At 38.7% G+C, this 18,477-nt stretch overlaps 1 protein-coding gene across 1 annotated transcript in view; it reads right to left on the reverse strand.

The window, feature by feature from the left end:
* LOC109405984 (ubiquitin domain-containing protein 1) overlaps positions 1-15,564 on the reverse strand; it is a 45,607-nt gene extending 30,043 nt beyond the window's left edge. The window contains exon 1 of the mRNA XM_019679042.4: positions 14,444-15,564. Coding sequence (XP_019534587.3) covers positions 14,444-14,525 — 82 coding nt within the window. The 5' untranslated portion in view covers positions 14,526-15,564. The remainder of the gene's footprint in view (positions 1-14,443) is intronic.
* Between the last annotated feature and the right edge of the window lie 2,913 nt (positions 15,565-18,477).

Here is an 18,477-nt window from a genome sequence, read left to right on the forward strand (position 1 = left end):
TAATTTTCAAACAGCAACATCTGAGCATGATAATCTAAGTGCTACGCAGCAATCCATGAAATTTTTGGTTTGTTTTTCTTTTGTTTTAAATGGTTCTGTTTCTAAAAATGTTCTACATTTTTTCTCCGAACTGAGGGGTATTTTTTTGTTTACAATGATGGAAGCTTTAGTAAAGGCATATATAAAGCAATAAATGCTTGCATTATTGATTGCTATAAAGCTTTAAACATGGTAATGCAATAAAGCATTAAGCAACGGCCCTGTAGAACTATACAGAACTGTCAAAATCGCGTAATGCTTCAATGCTTTCATAATGTAGATTAAACGCTTCATTACTTGACAGATGTAAAATAAAAGTTATCTTGCATTAGCTAAACTATAATACGATTGAATTAATGTTATGATATAATGCTTGTGGTTACTTGGGTAAGTTCCTTTTGACACCAGGAAAAAGTGTGATTTAGGGCAGATTGCATTTTTTCCACGATAACACTTTCGAATTTGCCACGTACAATAATGACAACGTCATCAGCATATCCAACCACTTCGAAGCCTTTTCTGTTTAAGCTGTCTAGGAGCTCATCCACCACCACAACAACGGAGAAAGCACTCCGCCTTGCGCCTTGTTGCTTTAACAGTAATGTATGAACCGCTAAGCTCAAGGAGATTTTTCGATTAGCTAGCATAGCATATACCCAGGTAACAATGCATGGGTCGAATTTTCTCCTCAACATTGCTGACCCTATAGACGAATAAGAAGCGTTATCGAATTCGCCCTCAATATCAAGAAATGCTACAAGAGCAATATCTTTTGCATTAAGATTTGCGATACAACGTGCCAAAGGAATCAAAATCGGAGAAAATTTGACTAAGTTATAGCAAATTGAAGGAAAAGAAAAGACGCACTAAAAAGTATGATAGTACCGTAATCCGGGGTCCAATTGATCACTTTAAAACACCTTTGCGGATAACATCAGTGACAATTCAAATATTGCCAAAAGAATTTTTGTAAAACCAGTACCCAGTGGATCTCCATGGAATCATGTGACAGAATTTTGTTCAACAAGTTTAAACTTGAGGTTAAATAACTCTAAAAATCAAAAAATTGGAAATACCATTTAGGGGCGAAATTGATCAGTATACAATTAAGCATCGGTTGGAAAGGAAAATATCCTTCTCCACTTAATTTTGCTCTTCTAAAACCGAATAACGCGTTTAAAATCTTACAACTAGTGAATTTAATACTTTAAATAAAAAAATAAATTCGGTAATTTCCTCTTAAACGCCTAAAGGTAGGCAATTTCATTTGAAATAAGTGATTTCTATCACAATAAATGACTATTTTATTACAAAATAACCTTTTTTTTAACTATTAAATGTTCTGATTAGCTACATAACTTCCCAACCAATTCTCCACAAAAATGTTAAAACATAGAATTGACCAGAAGTCCTATTAGCAATCGTTCACAGCAAATAATTTTGTAATATCCAGGCACGTAATTTCTGGCGATGTAGCTATCTTCGAACGTAATTTCATTCGGATACATCCACACTCACTATGTACATCCTGGTTGGCACCGGAAAGTGTCAACAAACCCATTCCAGCAAACACTCAGAAGCAGTATCATATTTATCATCTACCTTCTAACTCGGTGAAATAGCCGAGAGGTAAGGAATATGCCTCACAATCAACGCATCCGTGTACGAATCTATGCCAATATTTTACTTTTATATGAGTTATCCATCGTTCCGGTTCTAGCGATTGCTAGACCCTCTGTCAAGCTGCGGCGGCTTGTTTGCTGCGTGAAAAAGATGTAATTTGTACATCATTTTTACGACGCGACTGATGTGCAGCGAAAATGGTGTGATATCACAAGATTTTTTTTGCTGTGTTTGTTTAGTAGCAATGATCACATCCAAATGAGAAAAACATTGCAAAATCCTAAAAAAAAATAAGCAAAACTAACTTTTCTCTAAAAAAATAAAAGTCTACACTTATCTCTAGACATCTAGGGTAATTTGCCAATTGTTGCACGGCTAAAAACTCGCCTATTGTTGCACACTCCATGCTTTTCTTATGGGGTGTGCAATAATTGGCGAATTTTTAGCCGTGCAACAATTGGCGATTTACCATACGAACCAGATGACGTAAAAAGTTTAAGATCATTACGACGCTTAAGAGTTCTTAGTATGGAATTACAATGTACAGGGGATGGCCAAAATGTTTGGGATAGGCAACTTTTTTTCTCCCACCAAAAAATTGTCCCACCAAACCACTTTTCATAGAGTGCATCAAAAAATCTCAAATTTTGACTGTTTGTCAACCTATTATATGTGCATCATTGGTACAAATTTGGGCTCGATTGATTAACGTTTCGCAAAGTTAGAACCGTTTGGGTAAAACACTATTTTTTAGACAACTCATTTTTGAGCTGTCATATCTCGGAAACGAGTAAACCGAATTGAATGAAATTTTAAACGTGAACTAACAATATGTAAATGCTTCACAAACGATTGAAACATAATTACTTTTTAAACTTTGAAAAAAGTTATCATGGATTAACACTTTTTGGATTTTTCTAGAAAAAATGTATTTTTTTTACATCAATGTCAATAAATTTTAGTGTTGATATCCAAAGATTTTCCACTTCTGTTCTCAAGTTATCTCTATACAGATATATTAGAGCCTATTTAGATTGAAGAAAGAACACATTTAGTAGTTTTTGAGTGGAACTGTAAATTTTACTTATTTTCCTCTATATGGGTAAAATTTTTAACCCAGTATAACTTAATTTGCCGTGAGAAAATATTACATTTTATAATGTCGTATTGAGTATCAATATATTGTTGATAAACGTTAAAAAATTCATTCAATTCGGTTCACTGGTTTCCGAGATATGACAGTTCAAAAATGAGTTGTCTAAAAAATGGTGTTTTACACGAACGGTTCTAACTTTGCGAAACATTAATCAATCGAGCCCAAATTTACAGCATGTTGAAAAAGTTACAGCATGTTGAATTTTTTTGTGGGAGAAAAAAAGTTGCCTATCCCAAACATTTTGGCCATCCCCTGTAGTACCCGAATGATCAATTTAACCCCGTTGATCAATTTGACGCCGGTTTACGGTACAGAAAAGGTTAAAGCAGGATTTACAAAAGTCTACATTGACTACAGCATAATTTCATAAATTAGATAAAGATCAATAATTATTCGATAATACATGAATGATTGTGCAACGCTAACACTAGCGCCAGCAACATCCATCTCTGCGAATACACCATTTTGGACGTCAACTACCACTTCGAACTAGAAAAACCCAACCCATCGCAGATAGTGGGTTGTATCACTTGTGACTAACAAGTCTGTAGTTTTGTTTTGAATAGAATCTGAGAGAAGCGAACCAATACCCCTCAAAAGAGTGGATTGCGTCGCGCCTCATCTTAATCGGGACGATTACTACAGTTGAGATTTTTTTTTCTGCAGCGATTCGACAAAACCTGCCGATGATGATTGAGGCGGCGGCGATGCGGTGTGCGAATCAGTAGAACAATCAGGAAACGCAACCACCTGAGTCACACTCGGCTTAGTGCCAAACACTTCTACTGACTGGATGTTACTTATAGTGGTAGATGAAAATACTTCAGGCTGAAACAGATTGTATAGGTGTTCGACAACATCGTCGGTGGAAACGTTGAGAGATTAATTAGCAAATCAAAAGCGGGTTGTCTGATTATAATATTATACAAAATAGTCGCTGCTGGAATACCAAACACCCGATGATCATCATATGGGTGTGATTTGTTTGTTTATTAATCAGTGAAGAAACGCTCATCACGAGATCAGACTGCTTTTTGAATCGGTTCAGAGTTAGGTGATTTTTGAGTGTTTGCTCATTTTTCTTGGGAACTAAAAATTGTCCACAATAAAACCGAAACATCTGCAAGACTTCATTTGCCATGTTTTAAGTATTTGTTAAGAAGATGCAATCCATGCATCCATTCATATACCGTGTGGCAGACTTCTATATGTGTCCCCCCTTATTTCGTGAACATCCTTCGATACCTCCAAATCCACGATAACCTGCTATAGCGATGATTTTCGATTACTCATTCGTAACAAATCAATAACTTTTATGGATATGTGAGACAGGCAAAGTGGTCTTTCCGGCCATGAACATTGAATAACTTCGACGGCCAATCTCGAACAAAAAAAAAACGGACATTATTACGTCGGTACGTACATACGTCTATACGCGGGCGCAGGCAGTCGAGAGTACCGTTGTTATCGTCATACGCGCGCGACCTTGATTGCGAACTGAATTTATTCGAACGCCGCCCTGCCTTCTGTTGTTGGTCTGTGCGGTGCGGTCGGTATCAAGCAAGACACCTACTCTACCTCCCGCCGCGGATCGAATCGGAATGGTGGAAGAAAGTGGTGTCGGGTGATTACAATTTTGGCTACCGGCGTGAAACCATTCCAACAGTATTCTTGATTTGCTGTTCGGTTGATATGAGCAGCTAGAAGCAGTGGATTGGGGGTGGCGTGACAAACAGGCGGCCCAAGTTACTTATGGATTGACAAACACCATTCATTCATACGTTCCGATGCGATTGTTGTTGCTTTCCGCAAAGCCATCGCATAACAATGGGATTAGAAAGTTCTTCGACACTATTATTGGTTGTCTGCGTTCGGCCGGATTTGTTGCGGATATCGATTTGTCCTCTTTGGAGTCAGATATCTAGAACTAATACGATAATCGGGAGCTATGACAGTCTAAGGGGAACAAGACCCAATTGGTACTCTGGACACAGGTTATCATACTGAGGCTTCAAAGTCCATTGGTTTGCATTGTGTTTGCATCATGTGTTCAGCAAAAAAAAAGATAAGCTAGACAACTTATCAGAAATTGAACTACTCACAGTGAAATCTTGGACGCATAGATAACCCATCGCCCAGTCTGCTCTCTGCAGATAATATTGAACATTAATCTAATCTGGAGGGATTGCACTGCACAGATGCACTTGATGCTAGTACATTAAATTGTTCACTTAAGGCATCACAATCAGCACTCAACTAATTAATGGTACTTTTTGTAATTTCTGCTTCGTAAAGTTTACATTATTCGACTTGACAATACAATACAATATATTGTAAGGTCGAATCGGGTACAGATGAGCTGTACAGATTTCAAGTCTGTGTTAATTAAGTTTTGTGGATGCTATCGACTGGTAATTTTGTACTTGGGGGGTTTTCGGCCTTGCAGTCTCCGGTTCAGTCAAAACGACATATATTTTCGATGCCCGGCGTTTCAATGGACTGTGCCATCTTTTTCAAAGGTTCTATTTAAACAAATTGGACGTGGTACATATTAAAGACAATCAGAAAAACTGCAAAGGTGAACACAATTTACAGAAATATCATTCGTCGTCTGGTGGTATGAATGGCACATAATTCAATTTTACAAACAATGATAAAAATAAACAATTTTACATAACATTTAAGACATTACTAACTATTTTTGTCAGGAAAAACTGGGAAGTTTTGTATGGTGGTCACTACTCTATGCTATTCTAATTTTAAACCGTCAATTTGATTCCAGTCAGAAACATGTTTGAATGTTGCGTACAAGTTTTATTTATTCATTTAATTATTCGCCTTCAACTAACTTGTTCCACGGACTACTTTCTTTAAAACTTTTCAGTATCAATATACAAATACATTCAGGAAATGATCAAAATTTGCTTTACAATACAAACAGTCAATTGAACGACATTTCACAAACATTACTGAAACAAACACTGGCATTTTAGAACAAAACAATAGCAACTAATCATTGGACTTGAAAGTCTCTTAAATAAAGACAAATCAATCAATCAATCTAATCATTGGACTCTTTGAATTGTAGATCGGTTTGAATGCCTCCAAGTTGTTTAAGAAGTATTTCTAAACTCGCGACATCGTATTCCATCTGGCCAGGTTGAACTCCTCAAAGCACAACTTCAGGATTTTGCCTCAACGGTGATTTTGTACGACACGTAATCCAGCGTTGAAATAATCGTACCAGATCCAACTAAACATTTAAGCCCGAGCACCTCCTTCGTTCCAAGTGATTCACACACCATTTGTACGACTTCGTTTTCGGGCACATCCGAAACGTACAGTTCCAAATGCGTGCCGTTAGAAGCTCGAGTAATTTTGATCGGTAGCAGGAAACTTCGATGACGGCAATGGTGATTCTTCAAAGCCGATGCATCGAGATTTCTTCGGTTTTCGTGGATATCGATGACATTTCAGATACAATCTGACTGAATCGTTCCACTTCTACTTTTAAAGCATTCACTTCCGTTATCGTTGCGAAATCGTTTTTTTTTTTTGTTTTTATTTTTGTGTATTTTAACTAGTTGCTAATTCTACACTCAGTTGCGAAATCGTTAGATTTTTTGGTATTTGTCGTTTCCTAGGTCGTTTCACGCAAACAACCGTTTTCAACACGAACTCTGCAAGCATCGCACATCCAAAAAATATTTTCGTGCAGCCATGCACATCCTTCATCGTAGGATAATCCAACATATTTTGCGTGGAATTGAGGGAAATTCTCACAAAACACCTCGCAGCATACTACAATATCTTCGACACGGAATTCTACTTTACAAGCGGTACAAGAATTTGCCATTCTGCGATTTAGTAAACCCTATGTCCTCAGCAATGCTTTTTAGTTTCGACGTGCAGATGGTACCACCGGCGCACAGTTGTGTTTGATGATGTTTCGTTGTGGACGTATTTGACAGGCGGCAGCAATGGAGGCGTTCGTGTTTATAACTCGAATTATATCGGGTGAGAATGTCGTTCGGTGAAAAACAAAACCGGATAATACCCACACGTTCGTTGAGATCACAATTGAGTTTCAGTTCTGTTGAATGAGCATCACAAAGCGGAATACAATTCTTCATAAAGCAGCTCCGAAGCGGTACAAAAACTCACAAAATCGTCGATGCAAACGGGCAGTAATTCAGACAATTCCAACACGACCCGACTACGACTATGACTTCTGTGGGTTTAGTTTCCTATTGGGTGTCATTGTCGTTAGTGTTAGTGATGTCAGTTATTGAGTTGTCCAAAAAATGTCTCACGAAACCTAATGCAAGCCTATCCATATACGTGAGAACAAAAGGTGTTTACAAAGTTCTTACAGATAGATTAACACGGGAAATCTGAACACAAACCACTACCACATAGGAATTTGGATTGGTCAATTTGCCTATCTACTTGGTTTGTTTTGGTTCTTGTCTTTAGTGAGTGTAATATTCCTGCATATCTCGCGTTACATTTGAAAAGGGCCTATCCGCAGAACGTGAACATTGAGAAAAATCGATGCAAACATTTTCCATCACATTTCCTATTCGTATTTCACAGTTTTCGGATTTTTCATTTTAATGACACAAGAATAGATGTACACACTTAATTTAAAATGCCGGGATCTCAGCATTTTCTCAAACTTTCACCGAGATCCGCACAGCCGAGCGCTCGGCAAACAACAACATAACCGAGATCTCAGCAACTTGGACAGTTCATTACTGAGGTTCGGCAACTGTTTTGCTGAGAATCATCTAACAGATGCAGTTTTAACTGAGATATCAGTTTTTGAGTTTGCTGAGTAGTCGGCTGTGCGCGGAAAGCCGAGCCTGCGAATATTTTTTAAGTGTGTATATATGCTTCAATAATTAATTTTGCATTAAAAGTTACCAAAAAAGTATGGAAAATAATAGATAAACATGTTAAGCTAATTTGAAAAGTTTCACCCGGTGTACGCCTTATTGTGAGTCTTTCTAAAATTTTCTTAGCGTGGGTTGGTCCCCCGAGTGAGTCCGTTGTTGACATCGTATCAAGGCTTGGCCGTTTTTGAGAGAGAGAGTTCTCGCTCTCAGCGCTCGGGCCGAGAGCCGCTCCGAAAATTTTCGGTTGTCGGCCCTTTAAACGAGAGGACCAACAAATGAGAACAAAATTTTACCGTTATTGGCCCATTTGGAGCACGGGCTTATAAATGATTGGGAAAAAAGCAATGATCGGCCGTTTTTAAGGTGGGGTTTATTCTGATAAGATTAACGGTTAGGCGGGTGATGTTTGCACAGTATGTTACTGTTGGGGGATGCTATGGAAAGGTATCAAAATCGATTTGTTTACATTTTAGGGATAGGCCCTTTTCAAATGTAACGCGAGATATATTTTACTTAAGCTGTCGCAGTCGCTTCGTTTGTTTACCACCATGTCTGTGTTAATAATGTGGCACACTTCCAGAACGGGGAGAGCAGAGAAACGTCGATGACAGTCGAGTATCTCCGTTCTGTTCAAATCGAAACGATGTTTGTTGTCGGCCGAATGTAGCAAGAGAGCTGTTCTCTCTTTTAGTCAGCCGAGTTCATTGCTGTTGTAGTTGTCGTCATAGCTGTTGTCTTCGATGCCATTCATGAGTCTGTCTAATTTGGTCATGTCGCTTCTGTGGTGTCCTATTCGTTTTTTCAGCGTGGTGGTGGTTAGTCCAACGTAGCTTGCATCACAATCTCCGCAGGGTATCTTGTAGATTACGTTTTTACGTTGGACTTTTGGTATTGGATCTTTGGTCTGGGTAAACAGTGTTCACCTTTGTAGTTTTTCTGATTGTCTTTAATATGTACTTTAGGCAGTGGCTTAATTTCCCCAACAGGGGAATAAAAAACATATGTAGTCCAATTTGTTTAAATAGAACCCTTGAGAAAGATGGCATAGTCCATTGAAACGTCGGGCATCAAAAATATATGTCGTTTTGACTGCACCGGAGACTGCGAGGCCGAAAACGGCAAAAGGTCAATGCAACCATAACAAATTGCAAATGCTCCATAGAAAATCAAAAAGCGCTCCATAAAGAATGACATATGTTCCATGAAAATGTGACATGTTACCCATACATAATTGAAAACGTTCCGTCTTCTTGTATGCCGTGCTGACGGTGGAGTATTTTTCGACGCTTAATATCGATCTGATGTATAGAAATGAGACCGCTTGGGTTCCTGGCAGTTCGTGGGGCAATATCAGGTTGGATTCATGGGTGAACGCGCTACAACGGACCAGATGTTCGCCATCCGCCAGGTGTTGCAGAAATGCCGCGAATACAACGTGCCCACACATCACTTGTTGATCGATTTCAAATCGGCGTATGATACAATCGATCGAGACCAGCTATGGCAGATTATGCACGAATGCGGATTCCCGGATAAACTGATACGATTGATTAAGGTGACGAAGGATCGAGTGATGTGCGTAGTTCGAGTATCAGGGACACTCTCGAGTCCCTTCGAATCTCGCAGAGGGTTACGGCAAGGTGATGGTCTTTCGTGCTCGCTGTTCAACATTACTTTAGAGGGTGTAATTGGGAGAGCGGGATAAACACGAGTGGGACGATTTTCACGAAGTCCGTTCAGCTGCTTGGTTTCGCTGATGATATTGATATTATTGCTCGTAAATTTAAGACGGTGGCGGAAACGTACATCCGACTAAAAAGTGAAGACAGGCGAATCGGATTAGTCATTAATGTGTCAAAGACAAAGTACATGATGGCAAAGTGCTCCAGGGAGGAATCACCACGCCCGCCACCCCGAATTTATATAGACGGTGATGAAATCGAGGCGGTTGAAGAATTCGTGTACTTAGGCTCACTGGTGACCGCCGACAACGACACCAGCAGAGAAATTCAGAGGCACATTGTGGCAGGAAATCGTGCTTACTTTGGACTCCGCAGAACTCTACGATCGAATAAAGTTCGCCGTAACACGAAGTTAACCATCTACAAAACGCTGATTAGACCGGTAGTCCTCTATGGGCACGAAGCATGGACTCTACGTGCAACGCGCCCTTGGAGTTTTCGAACGGAAGGTGTTGCCGTTGCGTACCATCTACGGTGGAGTGCAGATGGAAGACGGGACTTGGAGAAGGCGAATGAAACATGAGCTACACCAGCTGCTGAGAGAATCAACCATCGTCCACACCGCGAATATCGGGAGACTACGGTGGACGGGTCACGTCATCAGGATGTCGGATAGCAATCCGACTAAAATGGTTCTCGAGAGTCATCCGACCGGTACAAGAAGACGTGTGCGCAGGTGGGTCGACTAAGTGGAGGACGATCTGCGGACCCTACGCAGAGTGCGGAACTGGAGACAAACAGCCATAGACCGAGTGGAATGGAGACGGCTACTATGTACAGCAGAGGCCACCCAAACCTTAGACTGATCGATAAGGTAAGTATCTGTTGGAAACCTTAACAGGAAATACGCCTGTTGTTCAATTTATTTACCGCATGATAAACCATTCCCTATGGATGCTTTCAAGTATAGACTATACTGTATAGTGCACTACAAAACCTTCCGTTAATGGTTAGCAGTGCTGCTAATGCTCACCATATCATCTGGGGCAGCTCAGACATTAACTTGGGCTCCAGTTTGATGGAATCGATAAGTAGTACAGATCTTAGAATACTTAACTTAGGCAACCGCCCAACCTCCATGGTATCTGCTAGAGATAAAGTGTTAGACATAACGCGTTTAGCTAGTAGAATTAGTCACGAGCTGACCAATTGGCATGTGTCAGTCCAAAAATCTTTATCTGACCATCGCTAAATCTTTTTTGAACACTCGAATGTTACGTCGTAAAACTTCAGGAATCTCCGGTCAACCAACTGGGATCTCTTTACTGATTTGATTGCAGCCATGTTTCATGGATACTCACCATTCATTGACACTCCAAGTGATTTAGATGATGTCGTTGACACTACAACGGTTTTCATCATGGAGACTTTCGAAGAAGCTTGCCCTCTGCGGTCTGTGAAGACTACAAGACGAACCCCTTGATGAAACAATGATCTGGCGAAGCTCAGGAAACAATGTAGACGGAGTTAACCCTCTAATACCCAAATTTTTGAATTCGATCTAAATATCATTTTTCGTCATCTAAAATCGATTTAAACATGTTTTGGAAGATGATTCTTTTTAATTCTCGATTTCGTGAATTTCAGTTTTTGATTTTTCTAATTTTTATTTTTGAACATCCCTACACTTTTATATTTTTCCTGGAAGCCAATTTGGGGAACGGATTTTTTGAGATGAAAACATTTTGAGATTTTATGATAATGGTTGAAATATTATTATTTGAATTTTTTTTCGCAGACATTTTTATTTTCCGTGTAATTTTAAGGAAAATAATTTTAGAGTGTATTCGATTCCCTTAAACTATTAAACAAGGATAGAATGATTTGGGAAAAATTTAAAATATGTTAATTGTAGCGATTCAATACAAAATAAACAATGACTTCTAAAAGGTGACTAAAACATCAATTTTTTAATGATTTTTAAAAAATGTAAATACGCTTTAAAATACACCAAAAACCATTTTGAGGTATACAGAACAGTCCTAAATATCAGCCAAAAATATAAAAAAAATTGATTTTCCACGATACAAAAATTACAAAAATGCTCAAACTATACCCCGTCTAAAGGCGGGATTGGGTATTAGAGGGTTAAAACAGACAGACGTCGTGCGGCTGGATCGGAGGCTTTCAGGTCGGCTCGCAAGGCCTACCAGAAAGCTCTTCGATTTGTTGAACGATCCGGCTGGAAAAAAAAACATTTGTACAAATGTTTCCAGTTTGAGTGAAGTCAGTCGGTTGAACAAAATTCTTTGCAAAATCTAAGGATTTCCGAGTGAATGAACTTCGTTTGCAAACTGGCTTCTTCACTTCCTCTGATGAGGAAGTTTTGAAACGTTTATTCAGTACACACTTCCACGGATGTGTGGATATTACATCTTCGGATGAACTTGATGTATTTTCTTGTGGCTATGATTTTCTGGCTTCGGCTTATAGGCTAAGAATAGCTATAGAATAGATTAAGTGAGCGCTAAATAACTTTACTCCTTTCTAATATCCTGGGGCAAATGGGATTGATCCTATTTTGCTTCAGACGGGGTTTGATAATTTGAAGCAGGTTTTGAAAAAACTGCTTGTTTGCAGTTTTGCTACAGGGTATATTCAGAAATTTTGGCGGAATATTACTGTAAAGTTTATTCCAAAAGTGGGTCTTGCGTCGTATGAAGAAGCAAAAAGGTATGTCAGTTGGACCTCTTTTCTTACAACGCATCGTGATGTTCATCTGGCCAACGTGCCTCTTTATGTGAACCAACATGCCTGCCTACCAATCTGGAAAGTCCACTGTGACTCTTTTACACAAAATTGTTTACGATATCGAGAAATCTTTCACTCAAAAGCAATCTTGTTTGGGTGTTTTCTTAGATATCGAGGGTATTTTTGACAACGTACCTTTCGATGCCATACCGGAAGCCGCACGGAGTCATGGTTATATCTCCAATGATTTCCAATTGAATTTACCAAATGCTCAAAAACCGATATTTCTTCTCGACACTGCGTTAAGCAGCGATTTAGAAATTGAGTGTTTGTTGATGCTCCCCAGGAGGAGACTCGTCCCCGCTTTTGTGGAATCTCGTAGCACATACGCTATTGAGACAACTCAATAATAGCTGTTTTCCTACACATAATTTTGCCGACGACTGCCTAACATTGTTAGGTGGTATGTACATACATCAGCACCCATTTCGACCTGATGCAAAACGCTCTGCAGATAGTTGAGGGTTGGGGTCGCCAATATGGCTTTTCGGTAAATCTAAATAAAACATCGAATGTTCTTTTCACGGAAAAGCGAAACCGTAATGGTGTTTGACCTTTGCGTCTCTTTGATTCTGAAATCGACTGAACAGGTTAAGTACGTTGGAGTCATTCTTGATTCCAAGCTCATATTGAGTTCAGAATCAAGAAAGCTTGTATGGCCTTCGGGCAATGCCGGCGAACCTTTGGTACAACTTGGGGTCTAAAACCCAAGTATATCAAATGGATTTACACAACTGTTCGACCAATATTGGCCTATGGATGTCTCGTGTGGTGGCCAACTTGTGTGGTGGCGCCAACTTAGAGGGGGCAAGCATGGTTTGCCCAAACCCCCCCCCCCCCCCCTCCTATATTTGACGTTTTTCTCGATTTTTCCATACAAAAAAACAGAAAAGTCAGGTGCGTCTGGTGGTGGCAAAAGGGCGAAGTGAGAACAATCATATCAATATTAGGCCATCTCCAAAGGATGTACTTGATGGCGATATCTGGAGCGTTCTCTTTAATTCCCTCCGCAGCGCTCGAAGTTCTCTTTGACGTTGCCCCACTACATATTCATCTTAAACAAGAAGCACTTTTTTGGTTTAGTAGAGAAAACTCCTGTGAAGCGCAGATCAACACACCCAATTGGCTTCTTTAATGGTGTTGGGATAATTCCATATTCTGAATCTACATGCCAAACTGAGCCGAAATCCAAATTTTCATCAATTTTGGTGCCCGGGAATCTATTTAAAAATCAATTTGAAATTTGTATGGGAGCGATTTGTCGAATCACCCCTCATCGCATTTTTTACTGAACAGCTCCAAGCAGTTGCCCAGCTGTCAAAAGTAATTTCAAAAAATCTCTTTGAAATTGATTTTAGGTACCAAAATAAAGTTTTAAAAATCTGAAAAAAATCATAGCGGCTCAGAAAAAGGTGCTTTTTTGTTTAAAAAATAAAAAAAAAACATTGAATTTTCTTAATTTAAAAACCCAATTCAATCGGTTCAAAATTGACTAAGTTTAATAGTTTAATAGTTTATTTAATCAATTACGCAAACCTGTTACATTAAATGTTTAGGAGAGGTCAGGGAAAGTTAGAGCAGCAAGTGCCCAAAATAGGTCCCTCTGCCCAAATGGTTCCAGACCCTAGGTTCCCGGGCACCAAAATTTATGAAAATTTGGATTTCGGCTCAGTTTGGCATGCAGATTCAGAATATGTATTAAATTAACTCAACACCACTAAAGAAGCCAATTGCCCAAAAGTACATCTGGAGCTGGTATAGTGGTACCTCAAGCAGATTTTACTATTCTTATTTCCAAATGAGACTCCAAACATAACAACAAAATTACGGGTGCACCATAGAATGTTTCTTAAAGTATTCTATTACAGAAACATCAAAAGATTAACCATAATAGAACAAAACACCAAAGACGAATCACTGGTTCTATGTTTTTACCAGGACCTAGAGCGAAAAAAATAACTTCAACCTATCACGAGGGTGATGCCTCTATTCGGCTTAACAATATCGTAAAACAGTGTCTAAATATTCGACGACAAACACGAGTAGTGTCTGAAGGTCGCGTCCACGCACACCGACTGAACAGTGTACGAGTGGATGCTGTGCTACTGCAACAAGATCTACTACCTATATCCACAACCCCATCTCAACCCGCCTCCATCCCATTCGAGTATCGTCCGATGACGTCCATTCGCGTAGCGACGTAGTGCACAGACAAACCCATCCGTCGGACTTACCAGTCACTGGCCGGGTTACGTTGGCGGATCCGGTGTCGAGGGTTTCCGGATCGCTCCGATTAATTCCGATGCAATTGCCCATGGTCGTCTTGGTCGTCGTCGTAATTGCAGACGATTCAATCTCATTCGGCTGTGGCGCGGCGGCTCCTCAAATGATTTGTTTTGTTTCCCGTTTGATTGACGATTTGTTTCCTTCTTTTGCTCGGCTCTCCTCAAGGCCTGAAATCTTCACTGTGCGATTGAATTCTTCTGCACTCGCGTAACTGTGCTGTGTCGTATACCAGCGAGGAATCGACAAAATTAAAAAAAAAAATCTTCCGCAAAACACTACTTATTCACAATTGATTTTTAAAAGCCAAACTTGTAGAACGAATAAAATTTTCACTACCTTCTACAAAATACTAACACTACAATTTTAATAAAATCCTGCTAAAACTACAGAGCAGACTGTTGAAATCTCAGTAACTGAACGATTAGGTAATGACCAGTTTGGCTAACCCTGCCAAAAATTTCCCAAAAATAGTTCAATTCGATCTTCCAGTGTTCACATTTTTGTTTACAACTTCCACCAAAAGGAAAATCCACTGACGATTGCTAGTGTTCTAATCTGTCGCAATCGGAAGGCATCATCGTCATCATTCAAAACACACCAGCAAGCGCATTCAATGATTGCCACTGGCTCGACGACCAAGGCGATGACGATGCGCTGCGGCCTTCTTCTCCTCCATAATGAATGATGATCTTCTGAATCTGACTTCTTGACGCTGCTGCTGGTGCTTCTGCTGTTGCTAGTTTCTGATCACAAGTTGCTGGCGATGATAGGCGTAATGATGATGATGACGACGAGATCCTGCTTCCATTGATGATGAAAGTGCTGTTGCTGCTGCTACTGATCTCGCAGCTTTTCATCTTTTTTCACCATTCGCACGGATCCGCACAGGAACGCACTGGGTCGCCCGATTTGCACCCGTTTTCGCGCTAGCCAATTTTGGCCTAATCGAAAATGCACAACCGAATTACAGAGGATTTTTTCTCTTCATTATAAAGCACACCGACCGACTCTTCTAGCTGTTCGCGAGTAATTTTGACTTTAGTTGGTGCGGATGATGGACCTCGCGTAGCAGGACTAGGAGGTGAACAACTAGCGGTGCTCTTTCCACTTGTGGATGTTTGCGAAAATGTCATGCAAGCTCCGCTAGTTGAAGCGAGATGGCAAGTACCAACTTATCGATTGGTTGTCACGCTGACCGGAAAACGGTAAGCTGTGAAAAGAGGTGGGGTATCGACTTGCCGAAAGCAGTTCTCACCGAGAGCAAAATATGTTGGGGTGGTGGGGGTAAAGTGGACAGGTGGGGTAAAATCTAGATTGAGTTTAAATAAGGGCAAAACTAACATGAGAGAGTTCTCTTCATCGACTCTCTCTTCTGCAAATTAAAGTGACAAGATGCAAATTCAATCAAACTTTTTTACACTTAGACGCTAAATTGCATCGCAACCTAGCGATTTATGACCGAAAAGTTCAACAATACTTGCATCTTGTCACTTTAATTTGAAGAAGAGAGAGTCGATGGATCATTTTTGAGTCCATTTTTATACAATCTATTCACTAGTGACATGGCATCCATTATTCCTAATGGTTGTTATTTGCTTCAATTCGCCGATGATAATGTTCTTTCCATACGTGGAAAAAGTAGAGATGTTATTGAACATTTTAAGCAATGTGCCTTGGATAATTTGGATATGTGGGCTCATGAAAATGGATTTACATTTTCAGTTCAAAAAACAAAATTTATTTTATTTTCTAGAAAACATTCGCCCATAAGCATTAATTTATTTCTCAATGGACTTGAAATAGAACAAATTGATGAGTATAAATTTCTTGGTATTTGGTTTGATTCTAAATTAAATTGGAACACTCATATTATATACATACAAAAAGTGTGTTCAAGAAGAATTAATTTTCTTCGTACAATTACTGGTACATGGTGGGGTGCAAATCCTTCTGATTTGATAACACTATATAAAACCACTATTCGTTCAGTAATGGAATATGGTTGCTTTACTTTTGGAAGTACTGCGCAAACTCATTTTTCCAAACTTGAAAAAATACAATACCGCGTTGTTTGAGAATTTGTTTAAAACTAATGAATTCCACTCATACTCAATCTGTTGAAGTTCTTTCTGGTATTATCCCACTGAAAATTCGTTTTCAGGAGCTAAATTGCAAATTTTTGATAAATTGTTTTGCAAATAATCATCAAATCATAAGCACTTTGGAGTCGTTATACCAAATTAATCCTACTAATAGAATATTGGATTCCTTTATTCATTGTTCAAATCAAGATCTTTTACATGTGCATTCGAATCGGTTTTATGATTTTAAATTAAACATACATACATATGAACCATTAATTGACTTGTCCTTATTTTATGAATTGCGACAAATACCAAAGCTTGAACATTCGAAATTTGCAAATTTACTATTTAAACGTAAATTTGATGGATTTAACCCTACACAAATATATTTTACAGATGGCTCTCTAATTGATGGCACCGCAGGTTTTGGAATATATAACTTATTTTCAGCTCATTTTTATAAATTACAATCTCCGTGTTCTGTTTTCATAGCAGAACTCATTGCTTTGTATTTTACTTGTAGCATGATCAAAAATTGTCCGCCCAATTTTTATATAATATGCTCTGACAGTTTCAGTTGTCTGAATGCTTTGAATACTATCAAATTCAATTTCAACCCGAATAAAACGGTATTATACAAAAAATGTACGGCTAATCATTGTTTAATTATTTGTCTTATCATAAACTGGATTATAACTCTCTGATACAACGAATCATATTAATGATAGCAGTTATCATTTTGGAAGTCTCAATGATAGACCGAACGGGTTGTTAAGTATCGTTACCATTCAAAAATGCCTTTTTTCTCGAACAAAAATTTTGCGAAATCATTCGCGCTATAGTCGCTTTATCATTTACTTAATGATACAGTGAATAATAAAAATATTTCAGCATATCTACTTTATCGATGGCAAAAACGTACACACCCCTGCAGCGGGCACCAGATACTGTCAATTCTCAGTACCATTGAGGGAATCGTTGTTTATTTTTTCGTAAGTTTTTTTTTCTCCATACTTTGGTGAATCTGGAATTGAACTCAGTGATATACAGGTATGCTGCATTTATTCTCGTGCGTTGATTGCGTAGGCCACATTAGATGAGTGATCGCGGTTGGATTGAATACGTTGATGTTCAAAAGATTGAAACAGTGTGAGCAAAAACACGGTTCTGGAAGATATGGGAAGAGTCCTATGAAGGAATATTACTAAGGACTGAAACATGGAAGATCTGCAGATCTTCAAGAAGCTTCCCTACTTGCGTGTTATTAGATTGTATATGGAAGGTAAGTTTAATGAAAGCTATTGTCTAGTACCAGTGAGCGGTGATTTTTGTGCTTAATTGTGCCGGATTTCATTCCTGAACTCTCTAAACTATTCTGCAAGTGGCATTTTATCCGAAAGTAACTGGAACCTGCAGCCGCAAGGGCTATTGTTTTGGTGTTTCATGCAAGCGTAATAGTGTTATGCCCATTGTTGTGCCAAAAATGCTAAACAATGGCACTGAAAATCAGATAGCAATGCAGATTAACGTGTTGACCTCTTATTTAAGCCGTTAAATACTAAATATAGTGAAAAAAAGTTAAAACCATCGTTTTTGTCACTGCTATTTTGTTAAATTCTATTATTGAAAATTATTAAATTATTATTCAACGTATCGTAATTATATATTTAATGATACTTGAATAATTTTGAATTGTTGAAATTTTTCAACCCCTATCATTTTATCATTAAACGATGACTACTTGTATAGTTATTATTGCACCAATGGACAACGTATAATATGAATGATGCCATGAATAGTATTTTTCTATGCGGGAAATCACATCATATCTTGTTGATGTTGAAAAAAATATTGTTTGATTTGCATTATGAAGGATATGTTATTAAATTTGTTTGGGT

Source organism: Aedes albopictus, chromosome 3 (genome assembly GCF_035046485.1).
Source record: "Aedes albopictus strain Foshan chromosome 3, AalbF5, whole genome shotgun sequence".
NCBI classification, from domain to species: Eukaryota; Metazoa; Arthropoda; class Insecta; order Diptera; family Culicidae; genus Aedes; species Aedes albopictus.